This window comes from Apus apus, chromosome 3, assembly GCF_020740795.1.
Source record: "Apus apus isolate bApuApu2 chromosome 3, bApuApu2.pri.cur, whole genome shotgun sequence".
Taxonomy (NCBI): Eukaryota; Metazoa; Chordata; class Aves; order Apodiformes; family Apodidae; genus Apus; species Apus apus.
The window spans coordinates 98,682,376-98,705,898 of record NC_067284.1 but is presented as its reverse complement, the minus strand read 5'-3'; the positions used below and the strand labels follow the sequence as shown (position 1 = coordinate 98,705,898).

Here is a 23,523-nt window from a genome sequence, read left to right as displayed (position 1 = left end):
CATTTAAAAATACTGTAAATATCACTAATCTGTAGGCTGTCTGCTTTGTAGCTGGTGTGGCTGGGGCTGAATTTCTATTTGTTTATTGATACCTTTCACTGGTATGAAGATGAAGATGCCTACATTTACACAAGGATTATGCTGGGAGTAAGTATGAGTTTGATTGTTAAAGAGCTCCACAAGAAGAATGTATGCAGTTTGATTTTATTTGTATCCTTCATAATAATTTTGATGCTTCAACAGTAATTTTCCCATATAAGAGTATTACATTAATATAGTATTTTTCTTTTGGTCTTCCTATACAAAGCTTGTAATTTAATTTCTTTATACTGTTATATGTACAGTCAACCCTGGCTTGGGCAAGAGCTTCTGCAACGTGCCTTAATTTTAACTGCATGCTAATCCTGTTACCAGTCAGTAGAAACCTCATTTCATTCTTAAGAGGAGCAAGCATTGTAAGTACCGTTTCTCAAATAACCATGTTATCCTCCCCTCCTTTTTTTATTTCCTTAGTTCAGCAATATTATCCATATCAAACATTTTCCAAGGAATTTCAATTTTTGATAGAGAATTCTGTTCACTATTGCCTGGCTATTACCATTTAAACTGTCAGTATTCATGACTGTAGAGAAACAAATGGCTTGTTTAACACAGTGTTCTAAATGTAACACTGATTTTGGCAGCCACTGCATAGCGTGGTGTCATGAAGTGAAAAGTGAGGAGCTACAAAAAACAGATGTAATAATGCAACTTTGCCAAATGGAGAAAATACGTATTCATTGTGTGTATCCTGTGTAGCTGCAAAGTGAAAATGGGAGGAAGAAAATCTACAGATAGATAAAAGTGGCATAAGGATAACAAGAAACATGTTTAAACCCTGTTGTCTGAGTGGTCACCATTCACGTTTTCCTTTCTTGTAAATGTGTTTCTGTAATGGAGTGGTCTTTTGCTCACAAGCACTTACATTAACCTTGGCATCATGCATAGGAAGTACTTATTGCTTTAGCTGTACTAGTTATAGTTTCAACTTGCAGTGCATTATTACAGTCAGAGCAATTCCAATACCACATGTTTGGGTAGAAAATCACTGATCACCTCATGACTCTACGAACAACAAGGAATTTAAATATTGTAACAATAATTTTATTTTATTGTAAGCTGGTTCTGATTTCAGTTCTGCCATTATTTTATTCAGAGTCAGACTTATATTTCCAGCAGTCCTTAGGTTGGGAATCAATGCTGTTTCATAATTGTTTGAGTCCAGAGTTGAGCATTTAAGAACAAAGTCTTGTTGGACTTCTGAATCCATTTGTGAATTAACAAAATATTTGCATGCCCACTTAGATGCTGAGTAAGAACTCAGAGAACTGGAGCTCTCCTTACAGATATTCAATATTCTGCTCTTGACTGGCACAGGGATGGTCATCACAGTGCTGGATCCTGTGGCCCTCCGGGGAGGTGCTGTGTCTCGGCATTGTACCCCACAGTAGTCCATATTTTTGGAAGATTTAGTAGCTGAGAAACAACATGGATAAATGCCAGAATCTTTGGCATGTCACTGTGCCAAGTCAAGCAAGCAATCTAGACACCTAGAACACCATTCAGAGACTGTATTTGGCTGGTGAGGGCTGCCTAGGTCCCAGCAGAGCGTGTTAGTTTTGACTGACGGCTGCCTGCCCTGGCCCCAGACTGGCTCTGCACAGAGGCATCCAGCTGGCCATGAGCACACTGCTGGCCAGCACTTCCAATGATGGGGAAGATGGCTCAGTAACACATAAGCATGCAGCCACCTGAGCTCTAGACAGTCTCATCCTCCTGGGGGTTTCATTTCCTGAATGCAGCTAAAATGTTTTCCTTGCAAGCTGGCTTTTCCAGTCCTTCAGCTGTGTTCATTTGGCTGAACCTAAAGTTGCAAAGAAGTGATGGCCCAGCCTGGTAGCCATATATCTGCAAATTAGTTAAATCACCAGCCCAGAAAAACCATTCACAAATGGTTTATCAAACCTGGTTTTGAACCTCTAAATAGGCTGAATAGCTTAAGAAGTCCAGGAGTGTCACTGTGCCAAAAACAGCTCCCTGAAACACAAAGTTAAGGCTAACCCAAAACTTACACTGAATTTCTTCAGCATTCCATTTTTAAATGTACTGAACTCCTCTCTTCTCATCTTCAAAATGTGAGCTGTAAGTAGTAATAGAAATGATATAAAACAAGGTCTGCTTTTTCACCAAGTGCTGTGGAGGAGCACTGAGGAGGCAGCTTGACAAAAGCATCGCATTTCACAAGCTGGTTGCCTATGGAATAGCTGTAAATGCAAGTAAGCTTTATTGTTACCTTTTTTTTCTTCTTTGTCTCTGAACTGTTTTGAATTTCACAGTGATTCTGTCTAATGCCCTAATCCCCATCAGCTCTGAGATGTGTTATTTTAGTGCAATCATTTGGTGACTAGAGCTTTAAGTAGGTGTAGGAGTCCCATCTGATTAACCGTTTGTAACCTTTTTTGCTTGAGAAAAGTTTGACTATTAACTCATTAAACTTTCAGCCTTGATAGTAACTACTAGTTGCCATTTAGTTAATGTGACCAACTTGTGTACTCTTAACATTTAATGTAAATAACTTTCATCAAATCCCAGAGAATAGATGTTTGGGGAGATGACACAGCATTACAGCCTGATTTCCTAAGGAAAAGGTGCTTACAGGTCAGACTGCGCATCTCCACCACTACATCTTCTTCCATAATTTTTCAACTAGGTAATAAATTTAACCTGAATTTGAGCCAACAGCTGTCTCAAAAACATTAAATTCCTAAATATTTCTTCATAGGCAATGGGTACAGGGAGCTAATGGCTCCCTTGAGGAAAAAAGCCTGCATCTCGAGATCAAAAGTTGTCTTGTTCTGTTGGTTCTAGTGACTTTATAAGTTTGGGGTGTTCATTCTTCTGGCTGGGAAGAAGACAATGACATGTCCCTGTTCCACAAATCGTTAAAATACCTGGAGAAGACTAAAGAGTGTAGGAATTCAGAGGATATAAGGGGAACAGGAGATAGTGTGTGGCAAACAGGGATTTGCAAAGAAGGAAGAACAAAAGGCAATGAAGGACACAAGCACATAAGATGGAGAGATATCTGGGGCAGCTAGTTCTCTTCAAAAACATGAAGGGGACACAGGAGTTAATCACAGTCATTTGGAAGCATGAGACATTGTAGGGTAACAGTTCAAACCATAGGCTGTCAGGGTAGATCTTGGTCCCAATATTTTTTTCAGTACACTTTTGCATGTGTAGGCTGCTAACATCCCCATGCAGTGAGACAAGAATATGAAGTCAGGATTGCCATCAGGAATCAACAGCTAAAATTTGTCCTTTGTATGTAGTGCTAAAAAATTCAGAGAAGGAGGCTGGGAGATGAGAACATGCATCTTACAGTGTATTATGATGATTTACTTATCTATCATGTCCATTCATTTACCAGAGTTCTGTTCCAGTATGAAGTAGGTTCATACAGACCGCAACATTGCTTCTTTAATTAACAAATCAACCCAGGAATATAAATTAACCAACTTTTACTCGGTGTAAAATTTGTCATGCTCCAAAAAAAAAAAAGCAAAACTGCACAGTCAAACCTTTTATGCTTTAGGATTTTACATTCACATAAAAATGTTTGCTAGTGCATTAAGGCAGACAGTATGGGAAGCACAAGTCTATCAGAAAAGTGATTACTTTACGGCTTCAGTAATTCCACAGAAAAGACACAAAGGATGATGTGAAATGACAGAAAGCACCATTATCTAATTCTGTCACTCTCTAGGGAGAAACTGAGGGTTTGTTTCTGGGTTGTTATTTGGGTTGTTTGTTGACTTTTTTCCAGAATATAAAATGGACAAATAGTTGATGAGCAATTTGAAGATGAAACCAAAAGACATGAAATCCTCATGAACAAAACATGATTGCTTATGACCTCATGCTTCCCTAACAGACAAGTGAGAAACTACTAGCATATTTGGGAAAACACTATGGTCGCTGTGGAGTCAGCCTTGGGTAAAGAATGTCTGGATGTCTGGAAAGAAACTCGGTTACCTGAAACTAAATTTCAAATTCATAAAAAAACCCCACAATCTACAGCACATACTGTGACAGAAAAGCAAACTTTCATAGTCAAGAGGTGCCCACAAGTGTATTGAGTCCCTTTTAATAAAATCTGACAATGTTAAAACAATGTGTAAAAAATGCCATTACCCTCTTTACTGACACATTATTTATTCAGGTACTACTTATATTGCCTTTTGTTACACAAAAGTGTGGTCAACTCTTATTATTTTATTACAATTTAATACTTCTTAGTTAAATTAATGCTGACCCTGGAATGATCAATAGCCTAAATGTGGCATCCAGAAGTTAAGCCGGTTCACCCATCAGATCGGTAAGCTTAGCCTCACAATATAAAACTGTAGACTCCTTTATTATTAATATAGCATGTATTCATCTCAGCTTGCCAGGTGGTCTTATTCCAGCATACTTACTTAATAGTGTACTAAAAATAGTCAGTGCAACATTAGTATGGTCTGGCTTCTAGCAGGCAGGCAGATCAGCTGAGGTTCGCATGGCCTTGGAAAAAGTACATCTGTACCTTTAATTTTTCATCAGCTCTAATACAAATTCAAGAGCAGGCTTTAATTGGTCAGGTCATAAAGGGATATAATTAGAGACTAGTGGAAGAGGGAAGTTAGAGGAAGGAGAGAAAGCAAACAATGCTATCTATAATCAAGACATCATTGAAAATTCAGTAAAGGGAATTCTGCTTAGTTTGGCTTCCTGTGTTCTGCATGCCTGTGTGTGATAAGAGCTGTCTGGGAGTTATTCACCCACTAATAAATCTTCCTTATAGACCTGTAACTCTGCTAGAATAAAATCATAGTTTCATGCACTCTCAGTTTGATCAGTGCAAATCATTCTAAGCTTCCTAATGCAAAAGAGACTTTTCAGCTGAGAGGCAGCTGTCTGAAACCTGAAGATATCTACAGGAGATAGTAAATGATGTTTTGTAAAACTCCTCTCTCTAACCGTATTGGTTTTATCCTCATAAGAAAGTACATTCATACATTTTCTGAACTGGGGAGTGTTGAGGATATTTTTTTTTTTACTTTGGCATATGGTGTACACTTTGAAAAACAAACTGCTTCTTGTGTTGTTTTGATGTTTGCAGAAAGGTTATATAGATACATTGCTGCAATAGTCTTTGAATTATGATATGAATAAAGCTTAAGCAATTAAGGGAAAGTAGAGGAAGGACAGTGAGGTTCTTTGTGGTTAAGCTGTTTGGTGGTTCCTGCTCCTTAAACATTCCAGTAGTGGGATTTTCTTTAAAAACATGTAAAATGCAGAAAAAAACTATAGTGATGCCAGATGTGTTTAGCTTCTGACAAGCAGTGAAAGATTTTTATAGCTAAAAAAACTAGAAAACCTTTCAATTTACAATCACATTCTGGTAGTGGTGGCTATGTGAAGGGCTTTGCTTCTCTGAGTAACATTTTTTGTGTAAATGATGAAGTTTTCAAGGAAGCAGATGCCTATCTTCAAAAGAGGTTTAGTTGATAACTCAGTGTTGTATTTGCAGAAATTACAGAAAACTCAATTTCCATTAAACTGCATTTTTAAAGTCAGACTGTTTAAATCCAGACTTAGTGCAAGCACTAGGAAGGAAACTACATTAAATGAAAGATTGTAAGCATCCAGCTAGGACAAGAAAACAGCCTAAGTCATATTTTCTTTGATGTTTATAAGCATTCTAAAGAAAAAAGAAATTCAATGCAAGTATGTGTGTGGTCACTATTGTTGCAATTTTTACATCACTTTGACTTTTTCTAGTTCACAAACACAGCATGAAGTTGAAATAAGGGTTTTATGTAACTAGAAATGGCACAAGGCAGTGGGTGGCAAAAGAACCCAAGCCTGGTCGGGGGCAGAATTCCCTGTGCCTGGGTTAGCTGCTTGCAAAGCCACTTTCTCCACTGTGGGCAGGAATGCCAGAATTTGACCCTTTGATTTTATCATTATGGGTTGGCTAACCAAATGCTTAATGGCTAGCAGCAAGCTCTGATTTGATTATTATCCTGTACAGGCATGCAGAAAAGGAGAGAGTGAAATCTTGTCCTTAGACAAACCCATGCAATTTCTATTTAGTTCAATGAGAATTGTGCATGCTTCACTGAAGGCACAATTGGCTGAATAAGATGAGCTAAATTGAGAAGACTTTCAAGATAATTTAATTATGTCTCTTTGTCTTTAAGAATATGCACAGTAAACACCATGCTCTAACAGCAACCTTTTTTCTCCCTTCCTTCTTCCTTTTATTTGATCTCAGAGGTGGACTAGATAGAACATCTTGGGGTCAAACACAAATTAATGTATGTTAAGTGCTTCAGAGTTTCCATATGTTGTTAAAAAGAATAGTCAAAATCCTTCAGTCTTCATGCACAGTTACAAAAAAGAACTTTATTTAAAAGATTGTATTATTTGGTCTGTACTTTACATTTGGTAATATAGAAGGAGGAAAAAATGCAAACAAAAATCCTGAGATGTACTACCTCAAACTTTGCACTCATGATTAACTAACTAAGTGGTGCAGGGAGAAAACAAACAAACTAACAAAACAACAACAAAAAAAAGGCAACCAAACAACAAAAAACCTGTTGTCAGTTCTGATTTCCAAAATCTATATATTAATTTTGGAATTGCTTACTGAATTCCATACACTGCAGATGCAAAGGACTTTCAGAAAATGCACTTGAGGGATGTAAAATATTTTAGTTAATGGCAATGTATCCAGTGCCAGACTTTTTAGTCTGCTTCAACTATTTTACATTAAATGAGCCACACAGAAAATGGAATTAGATCTTTGCACTCTTACCATCCAGCTATAATTCACTTTTAGATTGCATCATTTTTCCCTCTCAGTACACACAAACACACACACACAAATTAATCTGATAATAGTCTAGGCAGTATTTAAGATCATGGGAGACTGAGGTAAACCAATGTATTCAGTACATCATTAGTTTGAATGTTAATATTTTCAGGTGTATTATTATACTTTGTACATTAATAGCTACCACAGAATAGCTTACAGAAAAAAAAAAAAACACAAAACAAACAACAAACAAAACAAAAACAAACCCCAAACCTTCTCTTTTTCATTCTGAAAGTCTTCTACACTTGCAATATCCTTTAATTTTTACATGAAAACTGGAGGGAATGTCACCCCAAAGGTAAATCCCAAAGAAGAGGGCATGATGATGCTTCTATTGACAGTAACAGAGTAAAGCAGAACAATACACAGATGCACAAAACAGTGTCTTAATAGCCTGCAGAAAAATCTTACTAGGTTAAGTTGCAAAAAAGCAGATCTCTTCTTTCAGGGAAAATTTGCAACATGTTTAGTCTTCATTAAACCTTAGGCTTGAGACCTTCTTGAGAAGATATATCAATTCAGCACACAGTTTTTTTCTGTTTGAGATTGCAAATACTCTGTTAGGAAATGCAGACCTTTGTCTGGAGGAAACTACCACCTCATTTCATTCTCCACACTCAGCATATACCAGCACTGGGTTTCCTGTCGCTGCTGACATGGCTGGAATTTGTGCAAATCATGCACAATCCTGCCGTTTGAGGAAAGTGCAAGATTTCATAGAACTCTAAACAAGAGAAATGTTATCATTTCACATCATTTTCACATTAAGATTTCACAATCTGCAGTATCACTTTTTAAAAAGTCTGTGTTTTAAATGTGAAAGAGAGAAAATGTGTTATGCTTTGAACACATATTTGAACACCTCTATTCAGTGTTGCTATTGCAAGTGAGCAAAGATAGTCCAAAACCTGGAGTTTATATGTTGCAGGGAACCCTAGGTAAAACAACACTATGGGTCACAATTGTGTGTAACTGACATGGTCCCAAGGCTATGATGATATTGCAGTTATAAAGAGCATCATACAGGCATTGAGGACAAGACACCCAGGTACCATTACTGGTTTCAACTAGTCTATGCCAAGATGCAGCCGCTCAGTAGTAGCCCGCTCAGAGATTCATTGTCAGGGCTTTCCATCCTTTGAAAGTTTTCTGTCCTCTTTCCCTCAGTCCAGGACCAGACTACATGCAGCCTGGAACTCCACAACCTACCACAGACAGAGATCTGTTGCCCCATATTCCTGTCTGCTAAGTGAGCTCTTTCAGATGTCAGAGAAATCAGGTCCTCATCAAGCAATGAGTTGGTTCCCTGCCAGCTGGATCTGGTAACATCTTTACCAGGCCAAAACATCTGTTCTGAAAGGAGCTCCTTGTAGGAACAGTTTCTCCCCTTCCCCACTCAGTGCTTAAAACTGCTGTTACACTTAAATACATAAACAGTGTTTATATACTGCTTATACATCAGTTGTATGCTGAGGAACAGATTGCCACAGCCCCCACACAGCTGCCACCTCTCAGGCTTCTGGGTTTTGACAGTCTGAATCCATGCATCTCACTCACTGCTTGTGGTCTTATGCGGCCTGCCTTCCAGTGTCCTGGTGCTGCCAAGGTGCTGGGAGCATCCCTCTCATGCTCAGGCTCCAGGAAGCTTCTCCAGCTTGACGCTGGCCAGGTTGTTTCACATGCAGCACCTAATCCATAACAACATTCACAGGACCTGCCAGGTCACTGAGTCCAATACACTCTAATGCTCCCAGTCATGTCATATATGCTCTTTCATAAAATGACCAGCCTTCAGCCAAAAGCTGCTTAGATTGCTTGATCCCATTATCCCGTTTATTGAAAGGTTACTTTAGAGTCTCATTCCTTTGATGGCTTCAATCTGTCTTCTAATTTCCAGGCTCATTTTATCTCTGTGCAATTCACACCCATTTGGATTCAGTCTCCTTCCTGCTGAAGCTATTCCAGCTTGTATAAATAATTTATTATTATTATTAATTGGGCCAAAGATTCAGAAAAAATGGGAACTTGATTTTGCAGTTTGGGTGTTCAGGATATTCACTCGGGATACCTGTGTCAATAAATATTTTATTATTTTTATTAAGGGTCTCAACAGGAGATAGCTCAAAAAATAATAACCAGTCAGTCCAGTGACTAGGACACATGATTTGGTTTAAAGGCCTACTTTAAATTTAAGGTAACAAGGATTTTAAAACACATCTTTCATCTCCCACTGAGAACCTAAGCATGGGGCAACAAGGTGAAGCAGGTGTTAGGGAGTGGCAGGGGGAGTCCCTAAGCTAACATTATCTTTTGAATGAAGTACAACTTGGCAGTCAACCACAGCACATCTACTGCTCTAGAAGGATCACATCAGAAGAACTGAGTGAAGATAATCTCCCTCCATCCTGGACACACGGACTAATCTACTGTTGGTACTGTTGGAGGGAGGAATGCAGCCTTCTACCTTTTTGCACTGGCTGCTCTAAGCACTTTCATGACCAGCATCCTACCTCAACTCATATTCCCATGCCCACAGCTCACCCCAGGTGCTGCAGAGAAGCTGGACTCCTGCATGGGGAGTGAGGGAGCTCATCAAGTGGATGGGCACCTAAAAGATTTAACAATACCAAAGCCCTTATGCATTTAATCCTGTTTTCATCTATGATTACATAGTGACTAGCACAGTGTCGCGGGCTAAATCAGTAAAAAGGCGCCACTCTTGTTTTGCTGGCTTGAAAGGCATTTTGTTTAGTCTTACGTGGGGGGAGAGAAGACGGACCATTCCCCACACACAGTAAGGCATTACTTTTGTGCAATTAGTTACAATAACAAGCAGAGGAGAAAAGGAAGAAATAGAACAGAAAAAAGAAGGAAGAAGGGGGAGGGAGGAAGAAAAAGAAAAAAGAAAAAGAAAAAAAAAGTATATCCTTTTCAGACAATGGGAGGTAGATCATATTTGTTTTACTACAAATACTGCCTTTTAGAAAGGTTTTTAAATGGTCAAGAATGGGAACAGATCAACACTGAAAGAGATATGATAATGGGAAGCTAATTATAAAAACTAGAAAGAGCATACCCAAATAGCTCTACTGTAAATGTATAATTGTTTTTCATTGTCAATTTTTCAGCCTTTGGCATTTAATATTTTGCATTAATTGCAACTTTATTGTAATGGATTTGAGAATCTTTCATATTGAAAACTGAAACTCAGCACTAGCATGATTTCAACTTTATCTATTTTAGCCAATAATAAAGTCCTTCCTTTTTTCCTCTTCTGAAATTAGTATCTTTTGACTCCGAAAAAGAAATATAGGGGAGTTCTTACTTCACTCTAAGGCATTTTTTCTAAACTGACCACTTCATATACTTTTTGGGAGCAAGCCACAAATAGAGGTGATACATAATGCTATAGGCAAATCAGATCTAAGACTGTGATTCAGACTTCTCCCTTAAAATCATAGTTCCTGTAGATTCCTCAGGCATGAAGTGATGCTATAGCTACTTGTTAATAGGGCACAGATTTTGGGTGCATCTCTTAAATACCCCTGGTGCAGGTTGCAAACTGGTTGAGGCATAAAATAGACAAGTTAATGTCTGGCATAGACCATAGCACTTCCTAATATATTAATAAAAAGATAGGGATTTAAAACAGTTTACCTAATTTGAACAATCAGAGGCAAGCACCTTTATATCATCTCTCCGGAGGTTCTCCTTTGATGACACTGAAGACTGCAGGGCATTTGTATACATGGGAGGTGACTCTGGAGCTGTTCCTCTTCCCTCCAACGTGAAGCAGTTGCTTCATATTAGAAACTTATTTGATAAAATTTCCCTTTTGCTGTCAGCTTAATCCATGCTCTCAGTTTACACCCAAGATTTCCAATAGTCCGTCTAGTGCTTAATGAAGTTCTGGCACTATGGGCACGTACGAGTGTGTCTGTAATTTCACACCAGTCTTTCTCCCATGCAGCCATCCATATTGTGGCCCACTTGATCAACATTGAGCGCTATCATACCAGCCAGTCAAAGGAAGCTGGGGAGTTACAAAATAAACTTTCTGGCCTTGGCAAGAGCCCAAATGAAAGCTACTTGAACCCAATCAGGACCTATGAAACAGTAAGCTGTCATTTTTTGGTTTTCTTAATCTAAAAAGTTTTCCTCTGTGGCTTCTATTGTCAGTAAAACTGTATTTCAAAGCCTTTTAACCAGAGTGAGAAGGTGCTGCTAAAGGTTAACCTCAATTTCAGCTGAAAACACTTACTCAGAGCTGCAATTTTCAGGTTACTAAGCTCAAAGAAATGTCTACAGTTTTCTAATTAATTTGTCAGATGACAGCTGGGGGGGTGGGGAGAATAAGGAGAGTGGCCAATAGTAGACAATGAAATGAAATGAACTGCAAAGAATTTTTTTAAAACTAAACTCAACTCTCAATATATGAAACAAACACAACTTCTTTCCAGTAAGAAAAAAAAAAAGAAAACCAAAAGCAATATTACATAACAGCATTTCTTTCACAGTTGTTATTTATCTCTCCCCATGGCTGCATGATATCTTCCCAATCTGGGGGTTGGTTCTGCCCTGTTACTTGTCAAGTGTGGCTGCCCAGGGAAGAGAATGTGCAAAAATGGCACTGCCTACTTTGGGGAAAAAGTGTCCACTTTCTTGGCCACCTCACAAGAGCACTATAAGCTCTTTCTTATAATACTCATAACATAAAGAAAAATTTACTCTTTCTGCAATGCATGCCTGCAAAAGAAGATAAAAAGCTTTCTTCCTTATTTCATTATGCTATACATCACATGGATGTTATCTGTTTTCTTATAGAATCATAGAATGGTTTGGGTTGGAAGGGACCTTAAAGATCTTCTATTTCCAACCCACCTGCATGGGCAAGGACACCTCCCAATAGGCCAGTTTGCTCCAAGATTCATCCAGCCTGGCCTTGAACACTCCCAGGGATAAGGCATCCACAACTTCTCTGGGCAACCTGTTCCAATCTCTCACCACCCTCACAGTGAAGAATTTCTTCCTAATATCCCAACTAGATCTTCCTTCTTCCAGTTTGAAAACTTTCCCCCTTGTCCTATCAATATATGCCTTTGTAAAAAGTCCCTCTCCAGCTTTCTTGTAGGCTGCCTTCAGATACTGGAAGGCTGCTCTAAGGTGTCGCCAGAGCCTATTGTATATTCTTGCATACTCCAGGGTTGAAATGGCCCTAGAAAGAGACCCACACATTTTGTTTCTACTTTTCAGAAAATTCCCACATGCAATAAAGGATGTTGGAACACCATGGGGTGGGTCTCTTTCAATCAGTGGTCTGCTCCACTGAAACAAGAAATTAAGTAAGACAATGGCTGGACAACCAGCAGCAAGATTTGGTAGTACTTTTCAGCTATAAGGCATTTTGTCCTGTCTTTTCCTCAGTTCCTTTCCAGTGTAGATAATGTGATTTTTGCATCTTTGAAAACAAACATGTAAACAATTCTCAAGTTTGAAATAAATTAAGTAAATCTATGGTCTCAATGGTAAGAATACAATAGTCTTGATGACAGTGTTGCAAAGTTATTCGGTTTACCAAAACAGGAGAGCAAGCCAGGGACTCAGCTGCACAGTCTTTCACTACACCCAGTGCCCACTCTCAACTGCACCCACGTCAGAGGTTCCCCAGGATCAGGACAAAGCCCACAGGTCTGAATGGGAATCTACTGTCTTTCAATATGCATTTTTTTCTCCACTAAATCTTCCCATGGTGATACAATTGTGAGGTAGGTCTCTAATTAGCATTATGATCCTTAACACCCTTGAGGAGGAAGGCTAGCATTTTTTGAGATCCTTTCCCAAATTTCTTACAGTAATATGCCCCACACTTACTTTCCAAGCTTATACCATCCTAGCCTAGATTTTACTCTAACCTCTGTATTTCTTTTATCACCCACTTGTGTCTCAGTAGCTACACACAGAAATAATAAATAATGAAGGAAAGCAAACAAAAGATTGCTTCTAACTTCAGAGAAGAAAGTTCTGAGAGCAGCAATTCAGGCTTTCTTTTCAGTTTCTTCCTACCCCTGTAGTAGCAATGTACTAAGTATCTTTGACATTCAAACTAGCCACTGTAGTGGAAATGTTCAAAATATCACCTAGATCAATCCTGTTAATATATAATAGGATCTGAACACACTCTTCACAGTCACCAATTTGAAAAAGTACTGTGTGCTGTCAAGTGTGAACGTTTGAAGGAATTATTTTACTGTAAAAAGAGACTGTAAAAACGGCATAGTGGAATTTAATCACCTCTAGGATTTCTGTATCAAATGAGTGCACTTTACAAGTACAATATAGGTTGTTTTTTTTTTCCTCTAGTATATTAGGCTGTAGAAACAACTTGGGACTCAGAAGGCATGATGAGCTCCTTCTTTCCTGTGCATCAGCACCAGGAAAACAGATATATAAGCTGTGCAGGCTGAGCGGGGACTTCCTTTACATTCTGCTGGCATATTTAGCTTTATTCTCATCTTGCATGTGAGATTTTTACTGTTGTTCTTCACGATTTGAACTTTATAACTGAGATCGGATTCTGACTGTTGTGTTCAAAATACATTTTCATTCTCACTTCAGTTTATTTTGGTGGGTTTAGACAGATGTAACAGACCTGTGTGATGTCTGTGAGTCATGAACAAGAAGGAACATATTCTAGCTCAGCATATTAACGTTTCATCACTGACAAGCATACAAATGTAAATTTAATATCTCTTTTAAAAATAAACCCAAGTATTATCCGATGTATCTCCAGGTAAATGCAAGGAACAGTTAAACAATATATGCTCTTTGCATAAACAAAAGCATGCCATTTTTATACACAATTTTAGGGCTGCTAAAACCCCACAGATTTTGAGGTAAAGTAAGCACAAAAGAACCCCACACCTTTATGGTTGCAGATTTCGTGGCACTTCATTTTATCAACTCCACACAAACAAGCTGATTCCTAGTGCTAGTTTGCATGTTACATCTCTAGGTTTCATAGAATCAAATAATGGTTTGGGTTTGAATACCTCCAGGAACAGGGCTTCCACAGCTTCCCTGGGCAACCTGTTGCAGCATCTCACCACTCTCACAGTAAATAACTTCCTCCTAATGTCTAATCTAAATTTCCCCTCTTCCAGTTTTAATCCATCACTGCTTCTCTCACTACAAGCCCTTGTAAAAGTCCATCCCCAGCTTTCACTCTTTCAGGTACTGGAATGTCACTATGAGGTCTCCTCGGAGCTTTCTTTTCTTCAGGCTGAACAACCCCAACTCTCTCAGCCTGTTTTCATAGTAGAGGTGCTCCAGCCCTCAGATCGTCTTTGTGGCCCTCTTCTGGACCCACTCCAGGAGGTCCATGTCCTTCTTATGTTGGTTTAATCTTATAATTTCTCTAATAATTTTCCTTTCTTTCTGAGACACTTTTACACAAGCAAAGTAGATAAAAGTACTGATGAGACTGTTTAATTTCTCCCTTCGATTCCTGAATCAAATATGTGGCAGTAAACATTTACACACCTGTCTGGGATAAGGCTGAGAGGAAATAGAGTACAGGGTTGTATTTCTATGCTCTTCTGTGGTAAAATGGAGGTTTACCTTGCCTCCACATTCTAGTTTTGTTCCTATGCTGAAAATAGATCTTAGATTTTGACTTCATGCATAAAAGCAGCAACAGTAATAATAGTAAGAGTAGTAATAAAAATAACAATTATAACAATAACTAATAACACTAATACTAGTACCAACCATGAATTCTCTACTCTAGAACACAACGGGAGAGCTACTAACCACTATAGCTGGAATAACTGGAGTTGTAATAACTGTGGCTTTAATTGTGATAATGACTTCATCCACTGAGCTCATCAGAAGGTCGTGCTATGAGGTGTTCTGGTATACCCATCACCTTTTTGTGGTTTTCTTCATTGGCTTGATAATCCATGGTATGGGGTAAGTGTCTGTATAAACTACATGGGGTATACATTTCATTGGAGATGAAACACAATTCAAATCTGCAATCCTGTGCTTTTCTATTAACAAACCGCTGGGATCTTTGCTTGGACACAGATTGCAAAATGAAAGCATTTTGGAATTAAAACATGCCACTTTTTTGAGGACTAAAATTGTATTTTAGTTCTTTCAATCACTCTTCTACCATCTTACAACCCACCTCTTATCAATGCAATAGGCTGAATGAACTTTCATCCCTGGGAGTTGGAGACACTACAGATGAGGTAACAAACCTCTGTGTGTTGAAATTAATAAGGGATACACATTATGTCATAAGGCATTTTGTGAGAGAACATGTACAAGCTTGGCAAGCTTTCAGCATGTCAACTACCCCATGGTGAAAGTGCCTGTGCCCATTCTCCTCTGCATCCATAAAAGTAAAGCGATTTTGACCTTCTTTCTCTGCAGGGAAAAGAACCCCAAATTTCCTCACCACAGATAAATACTGTGCAGTAGCAGTAGACACTATATTACAAACCAGGTTTAAATTATTACAGTAACAAACAACTCAAGCTTATGACTAGCTCACTTGGGAGGCTTTTACAGAGAGGAGTAACTGTAGGTCGCTAGTTGTCCCCCTGTTCCTCAGCACAAGAGGAAGGTCTGTCCTCTTGGCACAGGACTCTGGTTCTTACACTAAGGGATATCAGAGTTGGAGGAGCCTCCCTAAGAAGCTCAAGGGCTGACAAATCCCATGTCAGTGCAGTGAGAGCAGAAAGCCACCTAGTACTGGAAATGTTTCCATCTTGTCTTTCCAGCTCCACTGACATCTGTTTCTTCTCCCTTGTGCTCTTTCCCCCATTTCCTTTTCTCATTTCTTTGCAATAGCATTAATGTGAATATGAAGTGCTGCATTTACATTCACGTTTTAATTCAATAAGGAATGCAGTTTTGAGGTATATCTAAAGGCCGTTCTCATCTTCTGAGATTGGTTCATACCGTGGTGCAATCCCTGGATTGCATAAGGCAGAGTGGTTTTGAGATGAAACTGCACTGACAGGAATGCATCTCTGTGTGTCAAGCATTAACAAGTGGCATGTTCAGATGACTAAACCAGACCTAGTCCTAGGCTTTAGGTAGCCCTCAAACTTGCAAGTCCCTCAACAAAGACTACTTTGCTTCACAGAGCTTTATTCCTGACTATGTAGCATCCACATGGCCTCAAGCTGTAGTAAAGCTTTTCAGGTCTAAGGACAGAGTCACTTGGTGTAACTATAATACACTTGTCATGTCTGTTTTGAAAAATACTTAGATGGTAACACCCACCACTAAAGAACATACAGAACACTACTCGTGGACACAGAGGAACTTCCTAGTCCACAGCAGTGTGCGTATGTGCCTGTTTTTGTAAGGTATGTTGTGTCACCACAGGGCAGGAAACAGGCCAGTACAATGTTTTGTGGTGTGTTACTTTTCTCACCTCTTTCCTTGCAATTTGAAAGCTGCCACATTCAGCTTGGCTTTGAATGTTCCTGAAACCAGCCCAATTAATTAGTCCCGAGTTTCAGAGGCACAGCTGCAAACAAATGCTGTAAACTGTATCCCAGCCTGATTAAAATGGCCCCCTCCCCTCTCTCTGGCAAATCTTTTAGCATCCAATTTCAAACAGCTGTAATGAAGCCTTTATACCTTCAGCTTTGTAAGCTCCCTTTGCCTAGCCAGTTGATTGATCAACACTCCTCAGCAGGAGGCTTCTCTGAGAAGGGGACACTTATTTAACAGCGCTTTTGATAGCATTCTGTGAGCACACTGCTCACTCCTGGCTGGGAGTGCCCTGCCACAGAGCAGCTCCTTCTGCCCCAGCACATCCCTCCCCCACTGAGGAAAAGGAGTCAAAATCCACTTCCCATCTCTTCGTCCTTCCTAGATAACTCAACAAAACTGACCCAAGCCTACCTTCTCTTCTGTCTTTCTGTCTTACTGGGTGGCAGCTGGTGACACTGCTATGTAAAACGAGGCAGCATTTCTTATCTCCCTGTCTCTTGTTAGACTGATGGGCAGGACAGGCTAATTTTGTAGAGCTAAACTAAGTATGGAAGGGAAAAACTGGAAAAACAATATGAAACAAACAGGATTTCCCCATAAAAATCATCATTCTCTACACATAACCAACACCAGCTGAAACCCATTTAAACAGAACAGTCAGAATTGATATTTAGGAAAATTCACATCATTAACATTCTTAGAAGAAGCTAGAATTTAATATGTTTAGAGAGCACACATCTAATTACAGTCCTCCAACTTCATTTGCAACTTTTAAAAAAGCATATAGAGAGCAGAAAAAAAAAAAAAAAAAAAAAAAGAAGGTCTGTCTCTATTAAATTTGATTATTTTCTAAACAATACCAGATGCTCATATACAGAGGAGGTCAACATGTCTGCTCCAAAGAACTTGGAAATCATTCTTATTTTGCCACAAACAGCAAAATGCACATTTTCTACACAAGGACTCTCTACACTTCAGCTGCATTTATGCATACAAATACCATAACACACTTGCATTTGGTAAGAAAGTCATGGCAAAGATAATGGAAAGGTAATTTGAACAAGAGAGCAGAACCAGACTGAAACAGCCAGTTCTTGAACTTTCAGGTATCTCCAAATTTGCATTTGACTACTAGTACAAAACCTACAGAAGCACAGAAACCTTGCAAAGAAGCATACCACTGATCAACATTTTTGTTTTAAGTCAGCTTGTCCGAAGTCAGACACCTCAGAGTCTGCTGCTTCACAATGTCACTTACTGTAAAGATCACTACTGGGAATGGGAGAATGCCACTCAATGCCCTTTGCCACAGTTTTCCGGCAACAAACCTGTGGTAAGAGTGATGTTTGTCTTCTTTTTTTAACTTAATGTCCTTCCTTGGGAGGCCAAATGTTTTAGTGAGTAGGGGACTGGAGTGTTAGTGACTGGCACTTAGTGTCATGTTTAGAGAGTAGTTTCACACTTCCGTTCCAGAATCATGCCCTATACATTAAAATGGTGATCCCAGCCTCCTCTATAATCAGTATAGACAGGTATAGATGAAGAGTGATGTATACAATTTTGGTGTCATTCATAATAATTTTTATTTCTGAAGGGTATGGATTTCAGAATTGTACTCTATTTAATTCTGTTGCATACATTTATTTTTCATTATTTGCTATCAACAATATCCTTGATGTGTTCATTGCACAAACACAGCCTCTAAGTGTAAAACTTAAGAGAGTAGAGATACAGAAAATACAATGGAACAGTAAAGCTAAGGATCCAAATTAATATTATTATTTTAACTAATAGTGCTTTAATATGGATAGTCTAAATACCAAGGGAGAATAAGTTGGAGATAAAATTATGTCCTTGCTTTGCTGAATATGTTTCATATTGTCCAGCCTTGATGTCTTAAGTAAAAAGGAGAGAATATGAAACAATGAATTATGAAAGGGAAAGGCAAAAAGCAGGAAAAATGTCCCACGGAAGGGTGGTTTTGCTGCAACAAGATTGCAAATCCACAGGGGGTAATTAAGTAGCAGACTTGTACAGTATGTCAGATATGTCTAGCATCCAAACAAAATCATTTAACATTTACAGCTCAAGATATAGCTTGCTCATATGCAAGTTTTTGTTGTTTCTTCCAAAAAAAGAGAAAATACACCAAAAGAAATCCTAAAGTAAAGGAGAAAGATTAGCATTCAATGTCTTGTAGCTCTTTTAATGGCTGACATAGATTTTTCTTAAACTAAACTATTGTTAGCCACTATCCAACCCGCATACTAATGAGAAAATGAATGCCTCTCTAAAAATTTCAGATACAACATCTCCATAAAAATCAATACATGGCTACGCACCATGAATACAGACACAAGCTTGCTTCCAACTGCATGTCTTGACATTCATTATCATAAAGCTAACTGGAAAGAACTTCCACTTCTCCATGTTAAACCTATTTTGTCACACTTTCCTGCATACTCAAGGCCATACTTGCAAAGTCACATTACTTTAAATGAATTGTGATAATACCATATGGCATATAGATCATCTATAAGAACAGTGCTTTGCTGGATGGGTAATGTGCTATGATGTGATACCTGCTAGACACCGCAGATAGATAGCACAAATTGATTCAGATGCTAAAAAGCCATGGTGAGGCTTGTGCAACACCAACAGGCATAGATGGGACTGAGCAGGGAGGGGACACCTTGTGCACAGCTAGCATAGCGTGAGGTGCCATCAGAGTGCATGTCCTGCTGGCCACAGCTCCCAAGGGAGGATACCACAGCAGAACCACTCTCAGTCATGCCACATCTGCGCCCCAGCTCCATATTTCAGCAGGTAAGAGCCCAATCTGGCTCCCACTGAAGACAATGAAGCACTTCTGTTGCACCTGGGGCGTCTGGACTTCAATCCTCACAGCTTCTCCTGAGCCACTGCTGTCCCATCTCAGTTCATTCTCATTACAGGAGGAAACATCACTTGAGCAAGAATACCAACACCCTGATGAGCCTCCCAGGAGTCATGTTGCCTAGCATCCCATTCTTCCTGGTGGATACTCTGTTGTCCCAACCCAGACAAAAGATGTTTTTGATTGAATGCTCCATTGCACTGGAGTGATGGCATATTTGAAATCTCAGCTGAGCTCTTGCACAGTGTAGCCTGTAACCTTAACATTCCTGTCACATGCTTTTATTTACAGGTAGCACAAATGGAAGAGAGGAAAAACAGGTGTCATCATTACTGTGGCTTGATATATGCAAATATATTCAAAATGTAAGATTACCCACTGTGTTGAGACACCTGTAGTATTTAGGGACAACGGATGTGTCGAGTTTCTGCTTTAAGAGAGAATCTTCTGGCTTATGCTGGTTTCTTCCCACTATTAAATCATGCTTTTTAAATTTTAATTTTCAAGATATAACCTTGGGAAATTGCCACTCCATTCTCTTAGCACTTTCTAAGGAAGCCACATAATTTTATGGCTTGCTTCTCATAAAAGATACTTTATAACTACTGTTACCCAGCTTGTGGAGAAAAGTCAATGTTTCAGCAAGTTCCTTTTTGGATATTTTAAAACCTACATGATTGTGGAGTCTTCAGCTTGCTAGAATGAGCTGTGTAATTAACAAAACTGGAAATAAACCAGCAACTCTCCTAGGAAAAAAAAAATATTTAATTATTAAGATATATTTGCACCTAGTTATCTCAGCTATCAGTGCAAATCAGTGAAATCATTAGCTAGTATACTTGAATAGTCAAGTACCTTTATTGTTATAGTGATCAGTACATACAATTAGCAAGCACAAGCACAGCAATCATATGCACTTCTTAAAGTATGACCAGCTTAATATCCTAGATCAAAAAAACACATTTATTGATACAGAGCTGAGTAATGGATTAAATGGAAACGTGTCCCATTGCCCTAATTGAATACCTGGATGTAATGTCTTCTGATGCAGCATCAGGAAACTTACAGCTGACAGATCCTGTCTGATTCTTCTGAAATATTCTAGACTTTGAAGAGCAAAAAAAATAGTAAGGTTATGTGTAATAGTGTATAAATATAGACATCGATACATCTTCAAGTCCAATGACATCTATATGTAGCAACTAAATAGATTAACCATTTTGCCTTTTAGTAGGAAAAGATTTTAAAGGACTCTTCTTGGCCAGAATACAGATAGATATTAGCACTGTTTTTGGAGTGCGACTGTGAAGGAGTCCGATATGTCTGCTCCATGAGAAAGCCAGAACTGCTACAGTAGCAACAGACACGCCCTCTGGAAAAAGGCAAACCCAAAATCACAGTAAAGAAATAAAATAATTTCAATTTAGGCTACCTCCTGATTCAAGCCAGAACTGCAAAATATTTTTGTAGGCATTCAAATAAATGTTGGCTTTAATATGGAACTCTTTTACAGGCTTGGAAGTGGGTTTTAAGCCCCATGGTGTTGTACATCTGTGAAAGAATTGTTAGATTTTGGAGATTTCAACAGGAGGTGGTCATTACTAAGGTACGTAACATAGCTTGCATGCCTGCATAGAAAAAACATTATGTCAATGATTTTTTTTATCTTTTATAGATAACTTCTCTATATTATGACCTCATTTTTCACTCCTAGCTTCAGCAGCTCTTCAATCATTATCATGGTTTCAGCCAAGTATTGATTTTTGGTTTTGCATTTATTCCGATAGCAAGTACATAAGAATATTCCATATGGGACCAAACTTGATTGATGAAGTACCAGACTTTACACCACCACAACACAAACATCTGCACGAAGTCTCTCTTTTTCATGAACTGAAACCATGTTCCATGGTAGTAAATGCCAGAGACACCCTCAGTTTCAGTAGGACACAATTCTTATGTGTCAGCTATCAAGAAGGTTGAGACATCCTTTTTATGAGGAGTCACATGAAAAAGATGAGTTGTAGTGGGTGCAAATCACTCCCGGGGAGACCCTGACTGGACAACAGAAGAAAAGTTTTCACTAGGAGACGAGTCGGATGTTGGAATAATCTCTCCAGGGAAGTGGTGGATTCTCCACCTTGTTCCTACCTTTAAAGGTTTGACCAGATGATCCTCGAGGTCCCTTTGAACCTGGCAGTCTATGATTCTATGACTTACTTTCAAATCTGGAGACTTCCAAGGAGATTAAGAGTTATATTATCAGTTAGCATAAATAGTTGAAACTTCATTAATAACACTGCAACGATTTATCCCAGTTGTAAACATGTCTTTGTGATAAGGGACTATTTAAGTCACAGCAGAATGGATGGGGAATGCCGCTAATGAAGTATCTGAGTCCACATGTATCAAGTGAGTGATCAGGAACAGGCTTATTTGTGCGAGGGGAAGAGCATGTCAGTAAGTCTTGCCGATAATTTCACAGAGTGGCTGTGATCTGAGAATCTCAGGATACTATGTGTGATGTATAAAACTGGCTGCTTAACTGAGATTACCTCTTAATAAAAGTATATTAGAATTGAACTCACTGGGCTTTTATTCTTCTTGCCCAACCAACAATAATCCCATATATGTTCATTGTGTGACATGAGAGCAAAACTGGGAAATTATTCCAGGTTATGAAGGAATACTTTTGCATAGGCAAAGACAGAAAGCTGACAAACTGCTGAATTGCTACAGACTTCCTTCTGCTGCCCCACACTACACACTGTGCATGCTTTCAAGCACAACAACACTGCAACAACAGCAGTTCCAACATCTCTTGGCAACAACAGCATTGCAATGTGCAGTTTAGGACATAATCTACATGATGTTTAAAAATTGCTGCACATCTCAATTTGCATTAACTTGTGATTGAACTCAATTGGAAATTACTGCAAAGTCTCCTGTAACCTAACGGAAACGGACAGTTTCCTTCTTCTGAAGGAAAATAAAACAAGTTATTTTATTACTGTTTAGGTGGTGACACATTCCTCTGGAGTCCTTGAGCTTCATATGAAGAAACGTGGCTTTAAAATGGGACCTGGTCAATATGTCTTTCTCCAGTGTCCATCTGTCTCACAGCTGGAGTGGCACCCTTTCACTCTCACCTCAGCTCCCGAGGAGGACTTCTTCAGTGTTCACATACGGGTTGTTGGGGATTGGACTGCAGCTCTCTTCAAGGCCTTCGGAGCAGAGGAAAAGGCTTTCAAGGAATTGTGGATGTTACCAAGGTTTGAATAACAAACAATACATTTAAAAATGTTAATTCTACATTTTAAAATATTGAAATGTTAACATTTTGACTTTAATTAATTTTGTGTGTGTTCTTTACGATACAGCATTAGATTGTAGTTCTGGATTCATAAATATGTCATTACGCTAAAAGAAACACAGACAAAGCCATGAACTTAGGCAAACAGCTACCAAGAAGACATGATGACTAATCCAACATTTAAAGTCCATATCAATATCTGTATTTTTTTAACTGTCATCCAAATGTCTAACATCTATATCCACACCTAAAGATACCAGTTTTGACAGATTGGTGCTTAAGAACTGAATTGAAATGACACTAGAAGCTATCTGCTATCTTGATGCCTGCATGTTTATACTGTGATGACACTCCTCACATGTCATCCAAGATTCCAAATATTTTCCCAGATACTCTGTGGCCCCAGAAACACATGGCTGAACCTTATTCTTTCCAGCAGTCTCTCTCAATTCTGTCTCTGGTTTCCAAACTCTGCTCCACTTTATAAAGGTTATTGACATTCAAATTCTGTATCTGTGGCACTTTAATAAACTAGATAGATAGATAGATAGATAGATAGATAGATAGATAGATAGATAGATAGATAGATAAGAAGCCGATGCTTCATTGTTGCAACTCATCTAGGCTCCACTGAAAATGGAGCCATCCTGACTTAAACCAGCAAAGCATCTGAATCTATATGTAATGGATTCAAACCATGGAACTCCTTGCAGCCATAGTGGAGATTTCCAGCAAAGAAGAGCTCAGCATAGGATCATTTAAATTCTGGTGGAGTGTGTAGGGCCTGGGACGGAAGGGACTATTTTAGCCCTGGAAAACTGCTTTTGATGAGGGAGT

The 23,523-nt window shown here is 38.8% G+C and overlaps 1 protein-coding gene across 1 annotated transcript in view; it reads left to right on the top strand.

Annotated features, from left to right (window-relative positions):
* Positions 1-23,523, top strand: part of NOX3 (NADPH oxidase 3) — a 39,625-nt gene that overhangs the window by 663 nt on the left and 15,439 nt on the right. The window contains exons 2-9 of the mRNA XM_051614539.1: positions 52-147; positions 345-455; positions 2,231-2,315; positions 10,935-11,080; positions 14,751-14,932; positions 17,681-17,810; positions 20,887-20,979; positions 22,392-22,645. Coding sequence (XP_051470499.1) covers positions 52-147; positions 345-455; positions 2,231-2,315; positions 10,935-11,080; positions 14,751-14,932; positions 17,681-17,810; positions 20,887-20,979; positions 22,392-22,645 — 1,097 coding nt within the window. The remainder of the gene's footprint in view (positions 1-51; positions 148-344; positions 456-2,230; positions 2,316-10,934; positions 11,081-14,750; positions 14,933-17,680; positions 17,811-20,886; positions 20,980-22,391; positions 22,646-23,523) is intronic.